The 26031-nt window shown below is 42.7% G+C and overlaps 1 protein-coding gene across 4 annotated transcripts in view; it reads left to right on the forward strand.

The window, feature by feature from the left end:
* The window catches only part of RGS6 (regulator of G protein signaling 6), a 534053-nt gene that overhangs the window by 352004 nt on the left and 156018 nt on the right, over positions 1-26031 (forward strand). For all 4 annotated transcript variants that reach the window (XM_063091836.1, XM_063091838.1, XM_063091840.1 and 1 more), the window contains exon 3: positions 14370-14469. In XM_063091836.1, coding sequence (XP_062947906.1) covers positions 14370-14469 — 100 coding nt within the window. The remainder of the gene's footprint in view (positions 1-14369; positions 14470-26031) is intronic.

Here is a 26031-nt window from a genome sequence, read left to right on the forward strand (position 1 = left end):
ATAAGGCTGTTCCAGGGAGCCCAGAGTAAATGCAGAGTTGGTTAAAAAAAATAACCATTTTCTATGCAGCTGGAAACCTGTACAAAGTGGGGCCTGTTAAGTTGGAAGTGTTTGGAAAGGGTGGCTCGCCCGTCCCAGCTGCTGTCCTCCAAGGCCTCGCAGGGAACTGCACGAAGGAAGCTCCAATCTAATGCTTCCGTAGAGTCTTCTGTGGTGACTCATGTGCTTCGGATAGAAGAGATTTAAATCAATTTTGAAGGAAAGGGAAATTAACATTTATTCAAGAGTGAATAACTTTGTGTCAGGCATTGCACTGAAACCTTTGCCTATATGCTCATGTAAATTTTAGAAATAAACTATTACCCTTTAAAATGAATAAAAAGTAGGTCATGGATATTAGTGATATTTTGGGAAGTGTAGAGCATAAAGAAGAGAATAAGGATTACCCATCCAGGGGCTGGCCAGTTGACTCAGTTGGTTAGAACACAGTGTTATAACACTAAGGTCAAGGGTTAGGATCCCCAAACTGGCCAGCCACCAAAAAAAAAAAAAAAAAAAAGTCACCCATCTGCTATAGTCTGAATGTTTGTCTACCCCCAAAAATGTATATGTTGAAACCTAACCCCCAAGGTGCCAGTCATAGGAAGTGGGGCCTTTGGGAAGTGATTATGTCATGAGGGCTTTTCCCTCATGAATGGGATTAGTGCCCTAATAAAAGAGGCTCGAGAGCACCAGTCTGCCCCTTGCACCACTTGAGGACTTATGGAAAGTTCCATCGATGAAGCAGAATGGGCCTCACCAAACACAGAATCTGCCAGTGTCTTGATTTTGGACTTCTCAGCCTTCAGAAGTGTGAGAAATAAATGTCTGTTTATAAATTACCCAGTCTAAAATATTTCATTATAGCATCCCAAGTGGAGAAAGACACCATCGTTCCTTAGCCTGTCCTGTTGAATCCTGTGGTGGCTGGGTTGAAGAGCCGGGCAGAGGAGGGATCAGCCAATTCAGAACTACCAGGGGGACCTTGGGCTTCTTTCTGTGGAAGGGAGGGGGTGGCTGCAGAGGGCATGTTACGGTGCAGGACTGCCATGAAGGGAAGGACTCCCACTCATCCAATGAGACCGCAGCTTCTGGGCCCTCATTACAGAGCAGGTGCGGCACTCTAGTGGCACATGGAAATGTGTTCCTGAAGGCAGCAGCACATAGGCAGGTGAGTTCTGAAGCAGCACTAAATACCAGCGGGAGAGACAGCCACGTAAAAACCAAACTGGAGCAGCACAGGCAGGGGGTTGTCCTGGACCCATCCTGAGGGTGTTGGGCTGCACCTCAGGTGGCTGCTGGGCAGTGGCTCAGACAGGAATGTCCTAAAGCCAACCTTGTTGCTGCACCGTAGCCCCCACCTTCCACGTGGCCCCCTTGGGGACCATTCCCCTTCCTTAGGCTCATTTAAAATCCCCGAGGGGCCTCTCCACTGAGAGGTGAGTGCCAAGGGCCCTGCCTGCTGGTTTCCCAGCAGCGTGCACATGGCGAGTGCACCACGATACTTGGAATAAGTGGCGACTCTCCTGTTTCCCCTTCAGGGCCGACCTTGATGCTCACTTCCACCTGATTTTGCCTATATAGAACTGGGATGGGCTGGGGACACCACACTGTAATTTGTCTCAGTCTCCCTCTGCAAAGTGGTGCCTCTTGTATGCTCACTGGAGCGGTTTGGGACATCAGACATGAAGAATGATGTAACCAGAGAAGAAAACACCAGCGGACAATGAGACATGATGAGGAGCAGTGAGGCCTCCCTCTGAGGAAATGGTGAAGAGAAAGGGGCTTGTAAAGCTCCATGACTACGCTAGTTGTCAGGCTGAGGCAATAGCTAATAGCTACGCCAATTGTACTGTTAAAGCAATTCATAACTAAAGCCAGCAGGGCTAGGGCTCACAGACCCTTCAAACCCATTGTACAGACTGAATCACAGAGCCCTCGCATGCCAGGCTGGGTCCCCAGATCCCTCACATGCAGGTCCAGCTAAGTAACTGGGAAAGATGCCGGGAGCCACTGGCAGATGACACGAGCTCAGTCCTCAGCAGCAGCTTGCAGCAGATCCGGCGGAAGCGCTGTGGTGGCCTCTCGGGGCCCTGAGCCGCGACAGCCTCTAGCAGCAGTAGCAGCATCCCGGGGTGGTGACTCTGTGAATCAGAGCCACTCATCCTTTATACTTAAGTCCATAACCCAGGACACCTGGGTGCACATGTGCAATTACCTTAGACAATAACCAAAGAACACCTGGGCGCACGTGCATATTTACATCAAATGCTCAGCAAGATTCTGAACATCTGAGGAGCCCTGACCATTTTCCTATATTTTCCCAACAGGGCTCCTCAGGGCAGGTTTGGGAGGGGCCTAAGGGAGCCCCAAATGCACAGAAGCACTGCCAGCTGTGCCGAGGAGGGGGACAGCAGCCCCAGAGGGAAGCCTGCCGGCCACAGCCAGCTCCAGCCTGATGTTTGGCACAAGGAGGCGAGGCCACCTCAGGTTCTGCCCCGCTCGGCTTGTGGCCATGGAGTGGGGGCTGAGGACATGGGCCCTTGGGCGGGCAGGCCGGGAAGACCCCCAGGATGGGGTGGGCCGTCGGGGGCGCCCCTGTGGGAAGACCGGTGGACAAAGAAAAGAAAGGGGTGCAGCGTGGGGATGACTTGGCCTCGGATGCAGACCTGCTGTTTCTTCATAACTCTCTACGCCTTTTCACGGCTTTCTGGCTTTTCCAAGTGCTGAGGACACTTCTTTCTGGCCCCTCTTGTCCCAGCTGGAAATACTCTTCTCTCAGACACTCTGGGAGACTGCGAAAGGCCCTCATTTCCCTGAAATATTTTTTAAAGAATGAGTATGACCTTCTCTACCCTCTTTTTCCATTCGGTGCAGCCCAGGTGTGGAGGACCAGGGATGCTTCAGAGCTGGAAACTCTCTCTTCCCTCCAGAAAGTTATGTTCAGGAAGGAAAGAAGCTGAACTTGGGGAACGCAGAGGATGAAATAAGTCCTGAGTAGCAGCACACCGCATGCACTATTGGAGCAGAGGGAGAAACGTTTGTTCTGCTTTTTGCCTCACGTCCTTGGAATGGAAAAAGGGAATACAAAATATAGACATTCATAATACGCATGGACACATGCACTGGAAATATCAAGGGGAGTTTCCTAGAGGAGGCAGCTCTTTGAGCAGGGCCTGGAAGCACCACAAGGATTCAGATGGGTTTGCAGTGCATGAGGAGCAGGGGCAGAATGCGCGAGGTTTTTGTAGATGAGTGTGTCCAGAAGCAAAAAAGGTTGGCGGGAGAGGGGGCATTAATGCTGGAGAGGTACTTTGGTGCTAAATGATAGAAGACCTTGAATTCCGTAGTAGGAAACTTGGCATTTATTTTGTAGCTGTAGGAACAAAATAAATGTTCCTATATTTATTCACAGCAGGTTTTTGATGGGGAGATCATTTACGTCAATTGTTCCAAGCCCTAAAATTCGCCCCAGTTACCAGTTCAGTTGTTCGGTGTGGGGTAGGGAAAGGTGTTGAGGAAAACTCAGCAAGGAAGTGAGCTAGAAAAAACGAGTGATTCCAGAATCTAGGGTGTCCTTGGGTCAGAGGGGGGACAAGATCTTATACTCACTCCTCTCCAGGAGGAAGAAATTGTAGCGATGTTCCAAGATGCTGGATGGATGGACCAGTTTTTCTTCAGGAACAAGGATATTGCTCTCACTGCAGCAGTAAGGGGAACGAAAGGTGAAGTACAAGGGTACTTCAGAGAGTTTGTGAAAAAATAGAATTAAAAGATAGTATGAATATTCCCATGAACTTTTTGAAGTACCTCATACATGGTAGGACTTGAATATTTCTGTAGAAACTTAATATAAAGGGCCTTATGTGCAAATTTGGAGAATTTTACAGTGCTGGCCTAATTATCTGGACTATGTTGCCACGTGGTATCCCATGTACTGTTCTCCTTGGCTGGCTAGGTGGAAAAATGTGACTTGGTAAAACTGGAGATGAGAAATAAAAAAGGACCTTTATCTTTCCATGTGCAGAATGTGGTGCTGGAGTTCATTAATAGGTTACTGTGACCCATTTAAGAAGTTCCTGGAAATAACCTCTGAGCTACCCATCTAATTGGTCCCAAGTAGACCAAAAAATGAAGCACTGAAAATGCCATGGGAGCGATTACTTTGGGTCATAGTCAGACATCTTCTCTGTCCTCATCTCTGACTCTTACCCAGGTGGGCTGCCCCAATTCCTGGCTGACTGTTGGTTTGCCATGAAGCTGTTCAGAAGGAACAGAGAGCAACAGAATGTGGGTAAATCCACCCACTTCCTGACCAGGAGGAGAAAATACTAATTTGATTAGCCAACTAGTTCAGGAGGGAGGTCACTGGGTGTGTATTAGTTTTCTATTGCTGCTATAACAAATTTCCACAAGTTTAATGGCTTAAAACCACATAAATTTATCATATCACAGTTCTAAAGGTCAGAAATTTGAGCTAGGTCTCACTTGGCTAAAATCAAAGTGCTTGCACGGCTGCTCCTTTCTGGAGGCTGTAAGTGAGAATCTATTTCCTTGCCTCTTCCAGTCTCTAGAGGCTGCCACATTTCTTGGCTTATGGTTCCTCCCCCTGTCTTCAAAATCAGCAAAGTCACATCTCTCTAACCCTTTTTTCCCATCATCACATCCCTCTCTAATTATAGCTTGGAAAAATCCTCTGCTTTCAAGGACTCATGTGATTAGACTGAGCCTACCTGGATAACCCAGGATAATCACTCCATCGCAGAGTCCTTTATTTTAATCACACCTACAAAGCCTCTTTTGCCATGGACGGTAACATATTCATAGGTTTCAGGCATTAGGACATTGACATCTTTTTTGGTGGGGGTGGAGGGCATTTTTCTGCCTTCCATACTATGTATTAAGCTTTCATGCATATGATGTGGCCCCTTTTTCTGCATCTTCTTCCACCAGCTAAAGCCCTAGGTGAACCCAGGCCTCCCTGGCAGTTGCCCTGGCCAGCTGGTGTAGTGAGCCTGGAGGCCAGCTCTGGAGCAAGACTGCCTGGGTTTCATACAAATAATCTCATTTATTCAACAGTCTCATTTGGCCTTGAACAATTTACCCTCCCTAAATATCAGCATGTTTTTCTGTAAAGGAGGAATGGTTCTCAACAAGAAGCACATGACACACTCAGATGAGGGTAATTTGAAGAGATTATAATAAAGGGATTTTAGGTCTTCTGAAGTTGCCAAAATGTTTCATTGGCCAGGGTCCATTGTCTTCATTTGCATTGTAGCTGGCCTTCTGCAGTCAGAGATTCCTCAAACCACAGCCTGCCCAAAGGACCTGCTCCACTCATATTTCAAAGCAAACAACAGATTCTTAAGGAAGAAAGATGATGCCTTGTGAGGCTTGGCTATTCCAGCTAAGCTCAGGGGAAAGACATTTTCCCTTAAGTATCGTCAACAAGCCATTTGATCACTGACCTAGAATCTCATTCTTGCCTGCTTTTCTCTTCAATTAAATGGGCGAAAATGTTTTCCATAAAAGTAATTTATGAAGCACTACATATGGCAATATTAAAACCATAAAAGTAAGCCTCCAGGGGACAAAACAAATAGTGCCACTTCATCCATCTGCCCTGGCATTGCCCCTGACATCAGGCACAGTACATTGGGGAACTGGCTCCTAGCTCACCTGGTACTCGGGTGCCTGTGGAGTTCTTTGAACATTGTTGCTAAGGTTTCTCATGAAATCTTGACATTTCTGTTTATGGAACCCATTCCCAAAGCAAAATGTCCTTAAATGTAAATACCAAATTTACTTTAAATTGTAGACATCTGTAGGGAAAGTAAAGGTAAATGGTCAGGGTCCCTCAGACGTTCAGAATCGTGCTGAGCATTTGATGTAAATATGCACGTGCACTCAGGTGTTCCTTGGTTATTGTCTAATGTAATTGAGCATGTGCACCCAGGTGTTCTCTGGTTGTCTGACTCCACCCAGGTGTTCCCGGATTATGGGATTTAAGTGTAAAGGACAAACAGCTCTGATCCACAGTGCCCCACCTTGCCCCCAGGATGCCCTGTGGGGGAGGGAGCCACAGGGAGTCTGCTACTCCTGCTGGAGGCTGTTGCTGCCAGGGCCCCCAGGATGCTCCAGGAGGCCACCACTGCTGCTGCCAGATCTGCTGAAGGCTGCTGTTGAGGAAGCTGAGGACTGAGCTCGCATTGGAATGAACAGGTCAACTCTGTCAAGGGCTCCTGGAATCTTTCCCAATTACCTAGCTTGCAACCTGCATGTGAGTGGTCTGGGACCCAGCAGGCATATGAGGGTGACCCAGTCTGCACAGTGGGTTTGAAGGGTCTCTGAGCCCTAGCCTGACAATATCACTACCTCAAGACTCTCACCAAATTAAAAGCCCCACTCAATGCTGGAATCCAAGATAAAGATCTTTAAAAATATGGCACTCATGTCATTATTCATTCATTTATTGATATACTCATTCAAGAAATATTTAAGTACCTACTACTGGGATTCAATGGTGAGCAAAACAGTCTAATGGGAGATGCAGATACAAATTAGGATGATAATTGATATGGAGAAAAGATAGACAGTCTTATAAGAGCTTATAACAAGATAGGCACTGGGACACCATAGACAGATTTTAAGTAGGGGAGTTAAGTGATCAGATTTTCCCATTTAAAAGTATCATACAGGCTGCAGTGTGGAAAACAGATCAGAGAGGAACCAGGGCCTGCCCAGCCATCCTTTATCAATGTTCTTCAGTACAGGGTCTCTGTGGCAGACAGTGTTATTTGGTTAGCCCAACCCAATTTCCATGTTCCCCTTCCTCTGCTTCCATGGGGTATAGAGCCTGGAAAAGCCAAATACCCCTTCCCAGCCTCCTTTGCAGCTAGATGCAGCCATAGGACTCTATTCTGGCCTGAAACCCAAGCAGCAATCTTTTGGGGTCTTCTGGAAAGAAATATGCTTTTCCTTCTAAAAGGAACCAATACAGCTATATGAACTCTTCCCCCTTCTGCCTAACTTTAACAGAGAAGTGAAGCCTAAAGCTGGGGCAGCCCCATCTGGCAACCATGAGAGAAAGACCAAGATGGCAGCTCCCATAGAATCGAGCTGCTGCAGAAATGTTAGCAGCCTGCTTGTTATATGGGAAAAAATAAACTCCCATGTTTAGAGGTTAGATTTTTGTTGTTGTTGTTGTTACTTTCCATCAAAAGCATCCTAGACTGATACAGTTATTCAAAAGTAAGTTTAACCCAAAATAAATTAATAGCCATTTCTAGCATCGCTTAGCACACTGAATCTCAAAATTCCCCCCCGCCCTGCCATTAAAATCCCAGTCTTTTGAATGGGGTGGCAAAGAGGGAGGAGGTTTTGTTGGTTCCCCTTTCACGGGCCTCCTAAAGTGGTATCCTTGGTGTTTCACCACCAGCCTCTTTGGAACCCACACTTAGCTCTGCTGTCTCCAACACATCCTTAACTATGAGACTAGATCCCTGAATCACTCTGAAATTTATTAGTCCACGAGGAAGGAGAACTGTCATTTACCTACTTTTGTCATTTACCTAAAACAGTGCCTGGCACTTTGTAGATTCTCAATAAATGTCCACTACACCAGTAAGGGAATCTGAGTACATCTAAAAGTTGACAAGAGCAGTGTGTTATATTTTTAAAGATAAAAAGAGAGATGGCCTGCTCTTCAGGAACGCAGATGCGGCAGAGCACGCTCAGTGAAGCCTGCACACTGTGGGTGAAGAAATAGGATTATCATTTGCCAGCTCTGATTCCTGCCTGCAGGCTGATAAGATGGGGTCCGAGAAGGCATTTTCACTCATCCAAGACACCGAAACAGAAGGGGTCTTTAATGAAATGCAGGAGCTGAGGTGACAGTCATTAGTAGCTAGAAATAGTCGACTGATTGCAAAGTCAGGATGAAACGCTTCGATAAAGACCTTGGCCTGAGGCACGCTCTGCCCCTTCTTTGCCAAAGTTGTGGTGGATTTTTGTTTTTTAATCGCAACACAATTTGCCTATACTTGATGTCTGTTTAATCATCCCCTGAGGAAAAAATCGGTGGAGCTAAATAAATTAGTTCATTGATTCATGAATCTGCACAAACAAAACTCATATGGCCCTCTGTCATTTCTGCTAGGGGTGCCGTCCATACAGGCAGGGATGGCAGTCATCCGGCTGGTCGTGATCAAGCAGTGTCCAGGCCTCTTTGGACTGTGTCTCCCTTTGGCTTCTGATGCTATTTATCCAACATAGTTTCTGAAAACACCAGAAACTCCTAGGTCCCTCCCCATGTTGTCCCCTGACCCTGCACCTCTTAGCACAGGGAAGGGATCTGCTGAATCCTCCTGGAGAGGTGGACGACACAGAGGAGCACAGAGGCCTGGTTGCCTGGCCCGCCCTTTCCTCACAGACACGGTTTTGCATGTGTCCGGTCAGAGCAGCCTCTCATGTTTTAGAACCAGAAACCTTCGTTTAGCACCTGGGCCTACCCCTGTAGAGGTGAGGCAAGAGAAGCCCAGAGAGGTGACGCAGCTGGGCCAAGGTCCACACTGGCAGCCGGGGAAGCTGAGGCCACAGGCCTCCCGGGCCTCAGCCCAGTGTTCTTCCTGCTGGCCGCCTGGGGCTTTGGTTGGAAAAGAGAGAATTGCTTCTTCTCACTCCACTCTCACACGCCGGGGCTATGTCAGCGAATCCTGTCTGCCTTTTTAGGATATTTCTCATTGCAAAGAAAAGGCACTCTATGGTGCAATGGCTTCCATTTTCCTGCTGTTTGGAAGAATGCTCTACCTGCGTGTCAGTGCTGAGCTTTGAGCCCCTTGAAGAAGGCTGTCCCAGTTGTCGTGGCCCATCCAGGCAGAACTGGCCGAGTGGCCAAGTGGTTTCTCCACGTGGCTTGGCTGTCAGATAAGGGCCACCTGCTGATTTATTGGCACAGTGACTCTTAGGTCCAAACATACTCCTGAGTGACACAGAACCTCATATTAAAGATGTCAGGGAATTTATCTTGCTCTTCTTTAGGAACAAAAGGTGTCAGAAGTTAGATAGAACTGAACAGTCAAGAAAATGTAAGTATATACCCTCCACTTCCCCAACCCCAACACAGGAGCTGTGACCTACCAGTGGGAGATGAATCCAACCAAACCCATGGGACAGAGAGAGAGAACCCTGAGCAGCAAGCCAGCAGCAGTCATTGGGCAGAAATAAATCCTGAGACTGTTGAGAATCTAATTACATGGATTGATTTCTCTGCATCCTCCTCTTTCCCTTTAGGACTGAGCCAAACTTCCCCTTCAATGCGGATGGTGTTAAGTGCCTTGTTTCTGAAAAGGATGTCAGCAGGCACTGGTCGAGGATACCACAGTGATCTTAGTTCTCTTGTCTGTAAATGAGGGAATAATAGTCTATCTCCTGTGAGAATTAAATGAGTATATAGAGGTAAAGCTCTTAGAACAGTGTCTAGCCTGGAGTAAATACTCCATAAGTGTTGCCTAAGAAAATGGAAATGAAACTCCAGGTGCAGTCCCTGCCTACAAAAGGATTTGAATCTAAGGTGGGAGATGAAAGGTTGTACCAGGGGTCTTCAAAATGCTCATGGAAAGATTTGAATATCTTTTAATTCTGTTTTTCCATGACCTTTTTTGAAGTATCCTCGTAGATACTCATATATGTCTCTGCTCCATACTTGTAATTAACTACTGAGGCTATAGAGGCAAAGAGTTGACCTTTTTTATTTTTATTTTTTTCTATAAAAGATGACCGGTAAGGGGATCTTAACCCTTGACTTGATATTGTCAGCACCACGCTCACCCAATGAGCTAACTGGCCATCCCTATATGGGATCCTAACCCATGGCCTTGGTGTTATCAGCACCACACTCTCCCGAGTGAGCCACGGGCCAGCCCAAGTTGACCTTTTTTAAAGGTAAAATAAATTATACTTATTGTCCAGCAAGGAAGAAATGAATTGAAAATACTAAAGGTGGAAAAGTTAACAAAGATCGGAGTCCACCAGGTGGCACTAAGACTAAAAGCTTTCTTTGAGTACTGTGTTCAGCTCAAGATTTAACGGGTTCTATAGTGTAAGGTGCCAACCCCAGGCTCTGCTGGAAAGTGCCCTGGGATCCACAGCAAACAAAGCACTGACCTTGGCATATGGCAATGGGAGAAGTAAGATTCTTAGGTATCAGCCAGTCTCTGGGCCACTCACTGGGTTCGTACCTCTGATAATTACCTTCCAGGATCTGCCCTCATTGCTAAACCTAATAGTCACACAACTCAGAGAAGGGGATCTGAGAGACAGTGAGCAGATGAGCTTTCTATTTGATAAACAGAACTTGTACACTGGAATGAGGAAGAGTTGCTTAGGAATCCTGGCTTTGCCACTGACCAGCTGTGTGACCTTGGATAAATCACTTAAACTTTCTGCGCCTCAATTTCAACATCTTTATTAAATAACTTTTAAGACTGAGGAATAAATCAGATAATTTATTTAAAATATCTAGAACACTATTGATCATAAAAAAAAAGATGTTCTGAAAATACTTGTCATTATTTTTATAAGCTTATGGGAGCCCACTCGTAATTTTTATTGGGTCTGCACTCTTGGGAATTCTCCAGAAACCATGACAAGGAATTTCAGAGAGAGTGTTTTTAGCTGATATTAGAGTGGATTGTTCTCCAGAATCAAACACAGCTGTCGGGCTGAGCCCGTGACGCACTCGGGAGAGTGCGGCGCTGGGAGCGCGGCAACACTCCCGCCGCGGGTTCGGATCCTATATAGGAATGGCCGGTGCACTCACTGGCTGAGTGCCGGTCACGAAAAAGACAAAAAAAAAAAAAAAAAAAAAAAACACAGCTGTCAAAATTTGTCTGACACAGCAATGGAATGGGCTACCTGGAACTGCAATCTCTAAGAGTTTTTAAGTAGATGGTAGATAGTATAAATTGAAATTTCTGCATTCTTTTTTTTCTTTTTTCTTTTTTTTTTTTTTTTTTTGTGACCGATAAGGGGATCGGAGCCCTTGGCTTGGTGTCACCCATGGCTTGGTGTCACCCACACCGTGCTCAGCCAGTGAGTGCACCAGCCATCCCTACATAGGATCCGAACCTGCGGCCTCGGCGCTCCCAGCACCGCTGCGCTCCCAGCGCCTACTCTCCCGAGTGAGCCACGGGTTCGGCCCGAATTTCTGCATTCTTAAAAAGGGTTGGATTCTAAGATACCCCAATTCTAAGATTCATTAATTTTGATCATTAAATATTGCTGTGGCTTCAGCAATTTTTGATAAGCTCATTTTTTCAGAGCCCTGTTATATCATAATTTTGCTGTAGAACAAACCACCCTAGTGACATACAGCAACAATCATTTACTTCTTGCTCATGAGTCTGCAGGTCAGCCGAGGTTTGGCTGATTTAGCTATGGGTTCAGTCCCATTTGTCAGGGTGTCTTTCATCTTCTTGGAGTAGCATCTATCTAAGGCCTGTTCTTCTCACGGCCAAAGGCAAGAGGGCAAGAGAAGATGGGAAGCACAGCCATGCAGGCACAGTGTAAACCTGCTCACACTGCATGCAGTAACATGCCAGCAGCAGGCAAGTCATATGGCCGAGCCCAGAATTCAAGGGGTAGACTCTCTGCCCACCACGAGGCCTGGGCAAGGATTCAGGTGTGTATTACTACCGTGGAGGGCTCAGGAATTGGGGGCCAACAATTTATCCTTTCACACCTGTGATGTTGTAAACTATTGCTGGAATGTACTCCCCTTTCTGGTCAGTTGAGGAGACTGTCCTTTTGATGCAGCTGTAACCCCTCATGAGGAATATACCTCTCGGTACCTGGTGGTCTGACATAAAAGATGGGACTTCCTCTTTAGCTAATGAGCCCTTTTAAGATTCACAGGGTGATGAAGCAGCTAAACTGAGCCACGAGAAAGGAGTCATGGAGAATCCCTCTGTCTTTCAAATCCAGCCCACAGCAGCAGAGACTGAATTCACCTAATGCCTACTCAGGGATCTAACTGAATTGAATTATTGGTTTTTCTCTAATTCTCAATGATTTCTGGCCATTTCATAGAAACCATCAATGTAACTGATACTTCTGGTTTCAAATAATAACACTAAATCAGAAACATAGATTACTTTGAAAATGTGGCCATTTATTCTAAGAATAGCTCTCCTTGGCTATAAATAAGTAATACTAAAAGACTCTAAATTGTTGAGTTGAGTTTAGGAGACAGAAGGTGGGCAGTAGCTGACACTATTAAAATGAATGTGGGTGAAATGCAGATCTTCAGAGAATGACCCTTTTCCTAGCATGATACACTCATCTACCGCCTGAGGGGCTGGGACCTTTGGATTCTTTCTCACCATATGTTCTTCTCATGGAAACCCAGAAATATGCAAGGGAAAATGGTTTCACTGCTTGGCTCGTTTTCTGGGAACCTTACTGGGAGGCAGAGTAGTTTAGGCGTTAGAAGCCTAAGTCTGCAACTGTGTTCAAACTTGGCTTCACACCTGGGTAGCTGTGTGCCCTTGTGAATGTTGTGAAAATCGCTTAACCCCTGCCATGGTCATTGATTTGATCACAGATACTCAGTTCCTCTCTCATCCTGGCACCCAGAGGACTAAGCCCCCAGTGATTTGTGGTTGGGTGATGCCATGTGACTAGTTATGGCCAAAGAATTGTCAGCCAAATAAATATGTTATATGTAATTTGGGGGCTGTACCATTTAATACCCAGTGAGAGACTCTCCAGAATTCCTTCTCGTCCCTCTAGCACAGTGACCAGCAACATTCAAGATGGCAGCTGCTCCAGCAGCACAGGCTCCAGAGTAACCACCATGAGCAGAGTCCCACTGCTGACCTGCAATAGACAAGGGCATGACAGAGAAATAAACTTGGTTGTGTTAAGCCACTGACATTTTTTGGGTTATTTGCTACCACAGCTTAACTCACTCTTCCTATGAGGATAGAGTGGAATTTATTTTATGAAGTAATTATGAGTATTAAACAAGATAATGTGTGTATAATACTTAGAATAGTGTCTAGCATGTAATAAATTCTTAGTATATTTTGATTATTGTTTCTGATGATATTGATGGTGATGATGTTTTGTCATGTCCTAACTTGTTTGTCTCTAACAAGTTATCTATTTCTATCAAACAAGCTATTAGTCATGTATCTTTGAAATCACTTAAGCTGAAATTGCAATAATGGTATGTTAGACCAGATGAGCTACCGCTTAAATTTCTAGCCTTAAGATTGTGTGACTATTAAGGAATCATTCCAAGAATCCATCCTGGTGTTTCAAAGACATGAGCGTACTTCAAAAAGTTCGTGGAAAGATTTGTATTATCTTTTCATTCTATTTTTCCATTAACTTTTTGAAGTCCCTTCATATTTCTGTTGGTTAGAAGAACAAAATATGTGATAATACCAAACATTATTTTCTCTCCTCCTTCATTTGCTCTGCCCTATTCTGAAGATATCTCCTCAGGAAATTATATCTGGTTTATAAATTCTTAGCTATAAATTGTTTCCCAGTTTAGACACCTGCATCCTCATTAGTCCATCTCTGCTCTCTGTTCTGTTTCCACCAATAAGATGTCACCTGGCTCCAGGCCACAGCCCATGATGATCTTTCTCCTGATAGTGTGGTCTTCCTTATTCCAAACAGAGAGGATCCTGTCCTCGACCACATTACTCCTGGCTCAAGGTGACCGTCTTCACACCACCACTCACAAGCACTTTGACCAGTTTTCTAACTTCTGCAGATCAGGGCTTTCCATGTCTTGATTTACAGTTTTGTTTTTCTCTCATGTGACTCTAGCTGTGTCCTCCAGACCCAAAGGCAGACTGTCTGCACTTCTTAATAGCATTCTATTAATATATGTTAACATAGCTGGTTGAACCATAGGAAGTTGACATTTGGGGGTGTGGAATATGGCAGTTTCCTGTGGTTTAACCTACATATAAATTCAATTTGGGAAAGTGGAAGAATTTTATCACATACGTATTGAATTACATATTAGATCCCATCAAGAATCCTAATGTGTTTCTCCCTCTTTACCTTGTTGAACTGGGAATTGTTCCTATAGAACATGCCTTACGCTCTTTTATATCACCCTCTGACCTCTTCATACCTCGCACTTGGTCCACAGCAGATACTGATACTATGTTTATTGACCGACCAGGTGGGAGCTTTTCCTGATATCTGTTGTTGACATCCATGTTTACCTATTTGGTCCATTTATAAAAGTACCATATACTATTACTTTGTGCAAGAAAATAACACTTCTATTCTTTAACTTCTTTCAGATTGAAGACATCATTACAAAGATGCAAGATGACAAGACAGGAGGTGTGCCCATCAGAACAGTCAAGAGCTTTCTTTCCAAAATCCCCAGTGTTGTCACAGGTAATGTTCTTCTCACAAGGTGCTGGTGAAACCAGAATCAGCTACCCAAGAATCGTGTAGTCTATAAGGTGACCTGGGGGATGTCTAAGAATCTGTGAATAGTAAAAATGAAATGTTCAGTGTGTTTCTTAGACCAAGTCCCATGCTGTTCTTCATTTCTAGGAAGAAGCTCCTCTTTGCCAATTATTAAGAATGATTTTACCGTGACCAGCCCTTCAAGCATGCATTGGTTGAGGACTCTGCAGATAAACCCATTAATAAACTGACCCATTAACAATTTGACCTATGGAATATACACAAGCACATAAATATTAAAGAAATTAAATTTAAACAGGTTTTAATGAAAGCTTTAAGTTTTAAGAAAATCTTATGTTCAAATTCTATGGAATACTTTTAAGTTTTTTTTTTTTTTTTTGTCTTTTTCGTGACCGGTAAGGGGATCGCAACCTGCAGCGCACTCAGCCAGTGAGCGCACTGGCCATTTCTATATAGAATCCGAACCCGCGGCGGGAGCGCTGCTGCGCTCCCAGCACCGCACTCTCCCGAGTGAGCCACGGGGTTGGCCCTTAAGTTTTTTAACTCATTGTACTTGAACTCCTGAAAGAATAGTTTTAAAACATTTTTCTGTATTTCTTTTCTACATATTTTGTATGCTCAAAATTTTTAATTGTGAAATATATTAAACACACGAGTATAGTTTAAAGAATAGTAAAACACATCACATGTACCCAATATCTTGCTTTATAAATGTTATCAGTATCTTAGAGTCCCCTTGTGTACCTACTGGGTTGCGTCCACCTCCCTAGCCACTACCTACTTTTATGTTTATCAATGCATTGCTTTTCTTCATAGTAGAACTATATAGATACGTATCCCTTGCTATCCAATCAAATAATCAAATAAATTAAGATAAAATTTTAGATGATTCTCTCATTTTCTAAATCTGGCTATTTGCTTCACGAAATTCAAAAACTCAGTTTCTACTATACACCTATTTTTAAAAAGCCAATATTACTATATGTTAACCTAAAAAGTAAATAGACTCAGTTGAAGTACTCTTAAGTATCCCAACCCATTATCCAGACTGCAATGTTTGAACTCAGGTACTGTCTTAGTGAGTTCAGGCTACTATAACAAAGTACCATAGGCTAGGTGGTTTATAAACAACAGAAATGTATTTCTCACAGTTCTGGAGGCTGAGAAGTCCAAGATCAGGTTGCCATCATGGTTGGGTGCTGGTGAGGACTCCTTCTGGGTTGGCAGACTGCCAGTTTCTCATTAAATCCTCACATGGTGGAAAGAGAGCTAGCTAGCTCTCTAGCCTCCTCTTATAAGGACACTAATTCCATGCATGAGGATAATTCCATTCATAAATTACCTTCCAAAGACCCTGCTGCCAAATACTACCACGTTGGTGATTAAACTTCGACTTAATGAATTTTGAAGAGACACAAACATTCAGTCCGTAACAGATACCAAGTAGATTTGGATAATGAAGGATACTTGTCTTGGTGTGATGTTCTCTAATTGTGAAATTTATGTAAACAGAATTATACTATATGTATTGGCTGTGATATATTATTTTAATACATTCCTAGATTTTGTTTGATAATATGTTATTTACAGTTTTATATCTGTTTTCATAAGCAAAAATGATCTATGATTTTTGTTATCATCATTGCTGGTTTGGTTATCAAACTGATACCTCATAAGATGAACCATGAAGTATTATCTCTTTTGTTGATATTATGTTGTTCTCTCAAAAATGATTTCCTCTTTATCCAGCTGTTAAGTGTTTAATTTTACTTATTTTATTTTTTATTTCTAAAAGTTCTGTCTGCTTTTTTCCCCCCAATATGCTTGGTTATTCATTCATTTATTTATTGTTTATTCATTTTGATACTTATTAGGTATTTACTATTTTCTAAGCATTGTTGGGCACTTGGAATTCAGAAGTAAATTAAACAGATAAAAATTTCTATCCTCATGGAATTTGTATTCTATTAGAAGAGATAATAAACAAGGAAAATTTATAGAATTTTAGGTAGTTATAAAGGCCAAGGAGAAAAATAAAATATGAAAAGGAGATAGGAAATGTTGGAGTGTTGTGATTTTGGAAAGGGTCATCAAGGAAGAACTCACTGAGAAGGTGACATCTGAGTAAAGATGGAAAGGAGATGAGGGATTGAATCACGTAGATATTGAAAAAGCATTCCGGACAGCCAGTGCAGGAGTGTTCCTGGTGTATTGAGGAACTGCAAGGAGGGAGCGAGAGTGGCTGGAGTAAAGAAGGAATAGTAGGGATGAAGTCAGGCTGATAATGGTGAGCTACATCATGTAGCCTGTTGACCTAAAAAGAAACTGAGACAAATACTTATAGCAAGGATTTATTGAACCGATATGATGATTGCAACCAACGAGACACATAATCAGGTAGCACTAAAAATGTATTCCAAAGAGGGCCAACAGAACTTAACATTTTATAATTGCAAGAAACAGGAAGGGTCAAAGGAGAGAGAGAGAAAGAGAGACAGCCCTGCCTAATTACTCCATCAGGCTAGTCTATAACATATAGATTTGGGATTGTTACTAGGTTACATCCTACATGCAAGGATCTACAGTAAGAATAATAAGAAGTATTCTAGGTTATTTTATGGATTTCTGGCTCAACTAAGTCTGCTTCTAAGAAAAATCATCTATGATAACATTTTCCGGGACAGGTAGACATGATTACTGACATATCTCAGATCTCCCAAGGTACCATAATTTAGCTGACCTGGTCAGAGCAGATTTGTTTGGTTATCAAGCCTCTTGGTTTCTATCAGGCCGCATGCATGGGGTGATATGGTCTGACTTACCTTTCAATGGGACCACTCTTTTGTGTTCAGAATACTTGGGAGCGAGGGGGCCAGGGGCTTAAGTGCCAGATAGGAGGCTGTCTTAAAAGTGGTGACTCATAAGACTAAACTATTAGCACTGGAGATGTGCAAAGTAGGCAGATTAGAATTCAAGTTTCAAAGCAGAACAGACAGTCTTTGCGATAGATCAGATGTAGAATGTGAGAGAAAGAAAGGAATCAGCAATGACTCAACACTTTTTGCTTGAGCAGCAGCAGAATGGAGTTGCCATAACTTCCAATGGGAAGACTGTGAGAGGGGCAGGCAGGTTGTTTGTTTGTTTGTTTGTTTGTTTGTTTGTTTAGCTGAAGGGTAAGAAATCGACAGATCAATTTTAGACGTGTTAAATTTTAGGAACCTATGAGACATTCAATTGGAGATGACAAGTAGGTATTTGAATATGTGAGTCTAGATTTTAAGGGAATGTCTTAGCTGGGGACGTAAGTCATCAGCATATAGATGGTATTTAAAGCCATGGAATTAATGAGCTCACCAAGGGAATGAACATGGGTAGAAAACATAACCCAATCCCTAAAACTTGGGCTGCTCTGGTATATAGAGGTCAAGGAGAGAAGGAGAAAACAGCAAAAGAAATTGAGAAGTAACTGAAAACAAGGAAGAAATTCAGCAGGATATGGTTTCCTGGAAGCCAAAGTTTCCAGAAAGTGTTTCAAAGACAAGTAGAGAGCAATCAACTAAGTCAGATGCTCTGCTAATCAAGTAAGCTAAGGACTGAAATTAATCATTGAATTTAGCAAAATTGAATTCACTGTTGGCCTTTATAAGTGCACATTCCATGAAATATTGGGGGCAAAAAGCCTTATTGAAGTGCGTTCAGGTCAGAATGGGAAGAGAAAGTAAGTTACAGTAATGAGCATAGTTCATCTTTGAAGGAGTTTTCCTATAAAAGGCAGAAATGCAGTAGTGTCTAGATGGATAAATTAGGTCAGGACATGTAAGTTTTTAAATACAGTCATGCATCACTTAATAACGAGGATGCATTCTGAGAAATGCATCATTAGGTGATTTCATCATTGTGCAAACATCATAGAGTGTACTCACACAAACCTATGTGCTATAGCTACTACACACTTAGGCTGCATGGTATAGTCTGCATGAGTAATGTGTTGTTTATGACAGCTACAGTATCACTAGGAAATAGGAATTTTTCAACTCCATTAGAGTCTTATGGGACAACTGTCATAAATGTTATAAATGCTATTGACCAAAACATCATTATGTGGCACATGACTATAATGTGAAAATGACAGCATGTTTTTATGATAATAGGAATGACTCAATAGAGAGGAAAAAATGTACTGGATAAAGAGAAAATTCAAGGAATGATATCAATGAGTAGGTAAGAGGGGATTGAATCTTACGTGCAGATAAGTGGGTGGCATTAGCTGGAAACATGTAATTAATTCATAGGAAGAGGAAGGGAGTCATGGTAGATGCACAGAGGCACAAATAAGTGGGTGAAAGGGTTTCAAGAGATGGCAAGTATGTGACCTGGGTAATAAATGTCTGTGATTTTTATGTTCAAGGCACTAGAGTAGTCATAAGAGATATAAAGATGGACAAAAACCTGATCTCTGTTCTTCAAAACTGATTAATCTAGTGAGAGAAACAGACACAGGTAGACCAATAATTATATGAGCTATGTTCTATAATAGAAGAATAAAGAAAGTGCTGTTTGAGCCCAGAGGAGAGAATCATGAATTTTTCTTGGGTATGTCTAGAACATCTGTCTGAGGAGGTGTATCGGTTCTGTATTGCTGCATTACAAGCCACCACAAACTATCATGGCTTCAAACTACAATGTTTTTTTGTTTCTTATGGTTATGATCCCATGAGTTGGTAATCTGGCCAGTTCTCTGCTGGTCTCACCCTTGAGGCCGTAGTCATCTGATGGTTCAGTGGGGGCTGGAGTGTCTGTGATGGCCTCGCTCATTTGTCTGGTGGTGGTGCTTACTCTTGGCTGGGGCGTCAGTTCTCCTCCAGTCACCTTGTGTCCTCCAATGGGTTAGACTGGGCTTCTTCACAGCCTGATGGTCTCAGGGTTCCAAGAGGGAGAGGGTGAAAACCACAAGGCCTCTTAAGGCTCAGGCTACAGAACTCATACAATGTCAAGTTCACCACATTCTGTTCTTTGAAGCTAATCACAAGACCAACGCTAAGTTGGAGAGGACGGAGAAACCAACTCCATCTCCTGGTGTAGGAGTGGCAGTGTCACGCTGACATGGGGAGATGTGATTTATTGAAGGCTGTTGTTATAATTGTCTACTATATGAACTAATTTTAGAACTGGGCCTTAAACATGAGTAGAAACCCAAGGAAGGTCATTCCAGGTGGAGAAAATAGAATTTTCATAGGCCCCAAAACATGAAAAACATGACTGGTTTTAGTAAAGATGAGCTTATTTATGAGGGTGGAGTTTAAAACACATTTATGTGTGTATTTGTTTGAGAAGAGGAGCATGTTTGCAGAACAGCCACAGGAATTAAAAGGATATGAGTCTCCACCTTAACAGATTATAGAGGGACTTGGACTTGTAGACTTTATTCCAGAGGTAGAGGATTGCCACCAGAGGTTTTAAATAAGAGGGAAATAACATCCACAAAATGGATAAAAGATCAAGCAGAATCCTGTGGGGAGTATGGGGACTAGTTAGGGAGTCTCTAGATGAGAGACTCTAAGCAGGAAATGGGAAGGCCTGCCAACAATCACCACAGCATCAGCTGAAACCACCGCTTTACAGCCCCACGTCACTGAATCCTCACAAAAACCTTACAAGATGGGAACTGTTATTATCTCCATCTTATAACAGAGGAAACTACTAATTCAAGAGCTGAAGTAACTTATTCCAAGGTCACAGCTGGTAAATGGCAGGATCTCTGCCTATAGGGGCCACCATGAGAAGATAGTAGCAGGAGGATTCAAGATGCCAGAGGAAAAAGTGGAAGATAGAACGGACAGGACTTGGTGACTAGATGCGGGGTATAGGGTAACACATTCAAAATAGGATCCAGGTTAAGGTTATGGAGTGAATACATTAGTCTAACATTTTTGTTTTTGAAACCCCTCAAAAATTACAGAAAAGTAAATATTTTAAATATTTTAAAAACATATTTAAAAACAGAAGCCCAAAGTTGGAGGCCATTATTATAATGATCTACCATGGAAATAAACATCCTTGGATTAAATATCCTTGAAAAGATAGTCCAATATAAAGAGCAGTCAGTGCCTCACTCTCAAGATGTACAGATTCATAGGAGACTCATGGAGAATTACCTCCCAACACTGGAGACAACAGCAACAAAATTCAGGGATCTGAAAACCAAATGAATGAGTGGTAACTGACAACAGCCCTGAGACAACCTAACCATCACCCGTCAGTGGGGAAAGCTAAGAAACAGCTCTATTTATATGATAGAGTCCTCAAAAGGCTCAAAAGCTAGTAGCAGCAGCAGACTGTTTTACTTAGTTAGAACGCATTTTTCCAACATACTCATCTGCTTTGCTAGTGCACAGGCCAATCACTAGCTCAGTGTCTACTGTTTAGCAATATCAGGGTCCTACACACTACCAACGCAGCTCAGGTTGGTGTTGGGATGGCTCCCAAGACCATTCAAACCCCAGGACAGATGATGAATCTCATGCTTACCCTGTCCAAGGTACCAAGCATGGCATTCAGTCAGCACCTGCTATGGCACAGGGAGTAGTTGGCAATTGGAACACAGGAAGTTCACTCGACAATGCCAATCAACATTCAAGGACTTCAATCTGCACCAATGAGTACTCAGCAGCCACAGACCAAGACACAGAATTCAGCTATAATATTGTCAGATGAAGCTACAACTGCAGCCAGCACCATAAGCAGTATGTTCAGGCCCACAGCCCAGAATGCTGGCACCAACACACCAACCCTGAGTTCTTTACCCCCACCAACCTCCTCTAGAAAAAAACTCTGGGATAGTATTTTAGGAAAACATTATTCCTTTTCTCCCTCCTAAAGTTGCTGGTACTAAAGTGGAGAGCTACATACAGAAAAATCCAGATCTTCAAGACCCATGGGTGCCCAAACTGAGGTAGAAATCCATGATATATGACCACTCTGTCACTGTGCCAATGGAGGCTGTGTCTACCCGGAACAGTAATCAGCTCACATTGCAGTCTTTCCTCCAACAGCAGCTGCATCAGACTTTCTAACCATCCGTGAGATTGCCAGCCTCTCAAACCAGCAGACATCCTTTGATACATTTTAGGAGTTTTCATCACCAATGCTGGGGCTTCCCCTCCAACAGCAATAGCTGGGGGAGTTGCTTTTTCTCTCCTGTACTGGGACTCTCTTCCTTAGTAAAAATCGAAAGTGAAGATGAAAGAACGATGACCATAATAAGGCTGGTTTAATTGACACGGTGTGTGTCTCTCTGGCATTGCTGGACAACAGACTGTCCATACCTACATGTGACCTGCCACCCAAATAAACAGCAAGTGATTTCAATGGATGAAGGCATGAAGATGGGGACAAATAACATGATGATGAGAGTCGCTGGCGAAAGCTTCCTCCTGAAGACTATGTTGAGGAAGAGGCTGTGAGTGTACCCCAGTGCACCCAAGACTCCGTCACTGTCAGAAGCACTGGGAAGCTGCTTATCACCACGCTCTCAGCAGCATGGGGAAAATCAGAGAATAATGCTAAGCTGCAGACAGCAGCCCTAAGAAAGAAGGATCCCGCTGGAAGGCCCATCTCTGTGCTGTCCAGTTACTAAACTGAGTCTCACCAACTTATCCAAAGCATCCCAAAAGCAAAAAGAGAAGCATTCTAGTGACCTACACTATGAAATAAACTAATGCATAGAAATATGCAGATGTGTACATTTGTAATGGATCAAATGAGTTTGGGTAAGAGAGAAGATTCCAGAACAAGAATGTATTTGCCCCCACCCCCCAAAAAAGTCAAAAGCGAAATAAAGGAAAAAATATAGACCTGGGGAATAATGCATTTTGAAAAACAGAATTTGTGAGGAATGAGGAGAGGGATGAGGGTTATAAGTGAAGCAGAAAATTGAAATAAAGTTTTCTAGAATTCACAGGTGACATCAAAGAGATCCTTGGCACCAAGTAATACAGAAAGATCAGAGTTGAAGGGATGTTATTTCTTTCAGATGATCTCTTTTCAGCAGGCTCTTTGGTACCTGTGTTTACAACCTCCCTACAGTGTTGGTGCCTACCAGTTGGAGTAGTGACACAAGAGGTGGTAGGCATTTCTTGAGTTTCCATCTTACAAATTAAACTTATCTGGTGAATTCCTGCAGGACCCCTACAGAGCCTAGACTGAAAGCACCTATTTGGATCATCTATACTAAAAATAAAACCTTTTTCTATCACATTATTTTCTTCTTTATATTTCTGGCCTTCAAGTGTCTGCTCTAACCTCATTGATTATATCTTTGTTAACAATAAATATTTGATAAATGTTAATCCAATAAATTTAAATAAGTACATTTAATAAAAATAAAGATAACCTGTATTGATCTAACCTATATTGGGTAACCATCTTTACCCAGTATATGGACTTGAGAAGTTATGGGTTTGGGGGAGAAGATACAAGATCAGTCGTGGTAATGCTGAGTTTGAGATTTTGAAGCAGCATCTAGGTGGTGCTGTCCAGGAGACAGAAGTGGGAGACTAAAGTTCTGGAGGACATTTTATATGAGAAATATGGATTTGGGAGTCATCAGAGCCTAAATGGCAGGGGACTCCAGGGACATGACAGGGTACTACAATGTTCACACTGTCATCTATATGCCATGTATTAGTCTATGCCCTACCCTAGCCTTGAGTTAGCCTGTTAACCCACTCCCATCTTTTATCATTTTGAATTTGAAAATTCCCTGCCAATGTGTAAAGCAAATGGCCTTCACCTCTCAGATAGGAACTCATAGGTGAACTTCCAGACATTTCTGGGATGAAGAGGGTGAAGGAATGCCCAGTGGTTCATCTGTGGGTCAGACACGTTGGGGTTGGGAAGGCCAGCCCAGGGAGTAAACCTACCGAGATAGGGGATGGATGTATTTAGAAGAAGATCCAACAGAAGGGATCGCTATAAGGACACAACCACTCCCTTAGAAAGTGAAAAATTGAGAGCTACAGGGGGTGAGGCTTAGCAAATAAATGTTTCCTAAGGGAACATAGATGGAGACTTGGAGAGAGAAGAAGTAAGTGGGAAAGAAAGGAGAACCCAACATTAGGTCAAAAGCCAAGGCACATTGGCTTTTGTGGGGAAAGACCCACACATAAGAAATGAAATTCCATGCCAAACCATCTCACCTTACAGAGGCTTGAGATTTCTGAGCAGAGAGGGCACCTAATGGTCACCCTGTCATTCCCTTTCAGGACAGCAGATCAGCCTCCTCACACTCTCCTTTTTGAATAGTAAATAGCTAACAAAGAAGATGGAGCCTAGATGGTCAGGTTTCTGAGTTTTCCACTTCCAGCATGCCAACTGTGTCCACTCCCCACCTGTCCTACATGTGATGGACATATCCTGGGCAGAATGCCTGCCGACTCCAGGAGAGCAGCCAGATTGCACAGCTCTGCCCAAGTGTCATAGACTGTCGTTCCAGGATCATTCACTGTCACCTGAATGTCATGAAGAATTTTCCAGGGACTTTGGAGATTAATTTCTTCCAAATCACCCTCAGAAACACAAATTACTATCATTATAAGAGCCATAGTGAGACATCTAGTCTCACTTATTCTTGCAGACAGGAAAATTGAGTCCCAAAGACATGATGCAATGTGCTCAGAAATCACATAGCTTGTTAGGGACAGAACCAAGACTAGAATCTGGATTCCTTACTACCATTACAAACTATTTCCATTACCTCATGCAGAAAACTATAGACTCTCAAACTGCATCAGTTCCCTAAAGTTGTCTGATGCATTCCGCCTGAACATGAGAATCACCTGTGTAGCTTGTAAAAAATACAAGACATCCCCGTGGGTCTGGAATCAAGCTGTATTTTCAGCATCTTCCCAGATTATCTCCTACAGCCTGTCCAAATGTGGGAATCAGTACAACCCCTGCCAAGTGCTCTCTAGCCTCTGTTTTAATAACCTCCAATGATGAATGCCATTAACTCTCCTTTCATCTTTGGACAACTTTGACCTTTGGAAACTTCTTCCTTATAATGAACTGAAAGTTATCTGCCACCCTGTTGCTTCAGTTCATTAGTCCCAATTCTACCTCTTTCTCATAATCAAAGAATAAAGCAATGAATTTGATTAAAATTATACCCTCCTAGCTATTCCTGATGAATTTTTATTATACAAATAATTTTCATAAAATATCTTAGATATCTACATGCATCTTTATTCTGATTATCTCAACACGTTTTTTCATGTGTACATTTCTATCTCTTTTCATAGTCCACAAATTTATTTCTGATGGCTTTATGTAAACGTTTAAAAGTATTTTCCTTATGGCTTCTTGGCAGTACAGTTTGGGAGAGAGTCTAGGGCTACAAACTGCCTGTGGGACTTGAGCGCATAGCTGTGCAACCTTGAGCTGGTCACCAGCCTCAGTTTCCTCATCTGTTAATCAGTAAGTTTTGGATTAAACGATATATGTGGTCCATTCTGGGTCTGGTCTCCCATGATTCCTCCTCACAGGACATATACGAAGGCCTATCTGAAGTTAGTGCTTTCCACTTTTTCTCTAGATGTTCCAACTGAATCTACACCTGGGTTAAGCCAGGTCACCATTTGTCTCTTATACTGTGATATTCCCAGACCAGAAACTGAGAGAACTAGGTTGGGAAACCTGAGAACTACCCTAAATTAATAAACATTCATAGTCTTTGTTTCTCTCTTCCTGCTTCTATATTGAAAGGAAAAGGAACTAGGAAAATGACTCCAAACAGACATAATTTATTGGATGCCTGTAGTAGGTTGACTAATGACCCCAAATATATTAGGCTTTAATCTTTAAAATTTGTATGTTGTATCTTATGTTGATAAAGGGTCTTTGCAGGTATGATTAAATTAAATATCTTGAGATGGGGAGATTATCTTGGACTATCTGGATGGGCCCTAAATGCAATCACATGTATCCTTATAAAAGAAAGGGGACAATTTGACACAGACAGAAGAGAGGAAGGCCATGTCACTTCAGAAGAATAGATTGGAATGATGTGGCCACAAGCCAAGGAATGCCAGCAGCCATGAGAAGTTTCCCTAGAACCTCCAGAGGGAGTGTGGCCCTCCTGACACCTTGACTTTGGACCAGTAAAACTAATTTTGGGCTTCTCCCTCCAGAACTGTGAGATAATAAATTTCTGTTGTTTTAAGCTGCAGAGTTTTGGTTGTTTGTTAAGCAGCCATAGAAAACTAATACAGTTCAGTTGCACTAAACACATTGTAGTGTGAAGGAAATGACAGAGTGATTTTTTAAGAAATTGAGAAGTTATCAATTGAAAAACAAACAAAAGCTTACTAATAGTTTTCTTCCAAAGTTTTAGTCAAAAGATATAAATTATAATATTGATTTCAAATGCAAACTACTGACATGAATTTATGTAGTATAATTATTCAATGAGTAGTGAGCTTAAATTGTTTAATAATATTATAACACAAATTTTGTTTGCCCAGGTCTTAA

Source organism: Cynocephalus volans, chromosome 3 (assembly GCF_027409185.1).
Source record: "Cynocephalus volans isolate mCynVol1 chromosome 3, mCynVol1.pri, whole genome shotgun sequence".
Taxonomy (NCBI): Eukaryota; Metazoa; Chordata; class Mammalia; order Dermoptera; family Cynocephalidae; genus Cynocephalus; species Cynocephalus volans.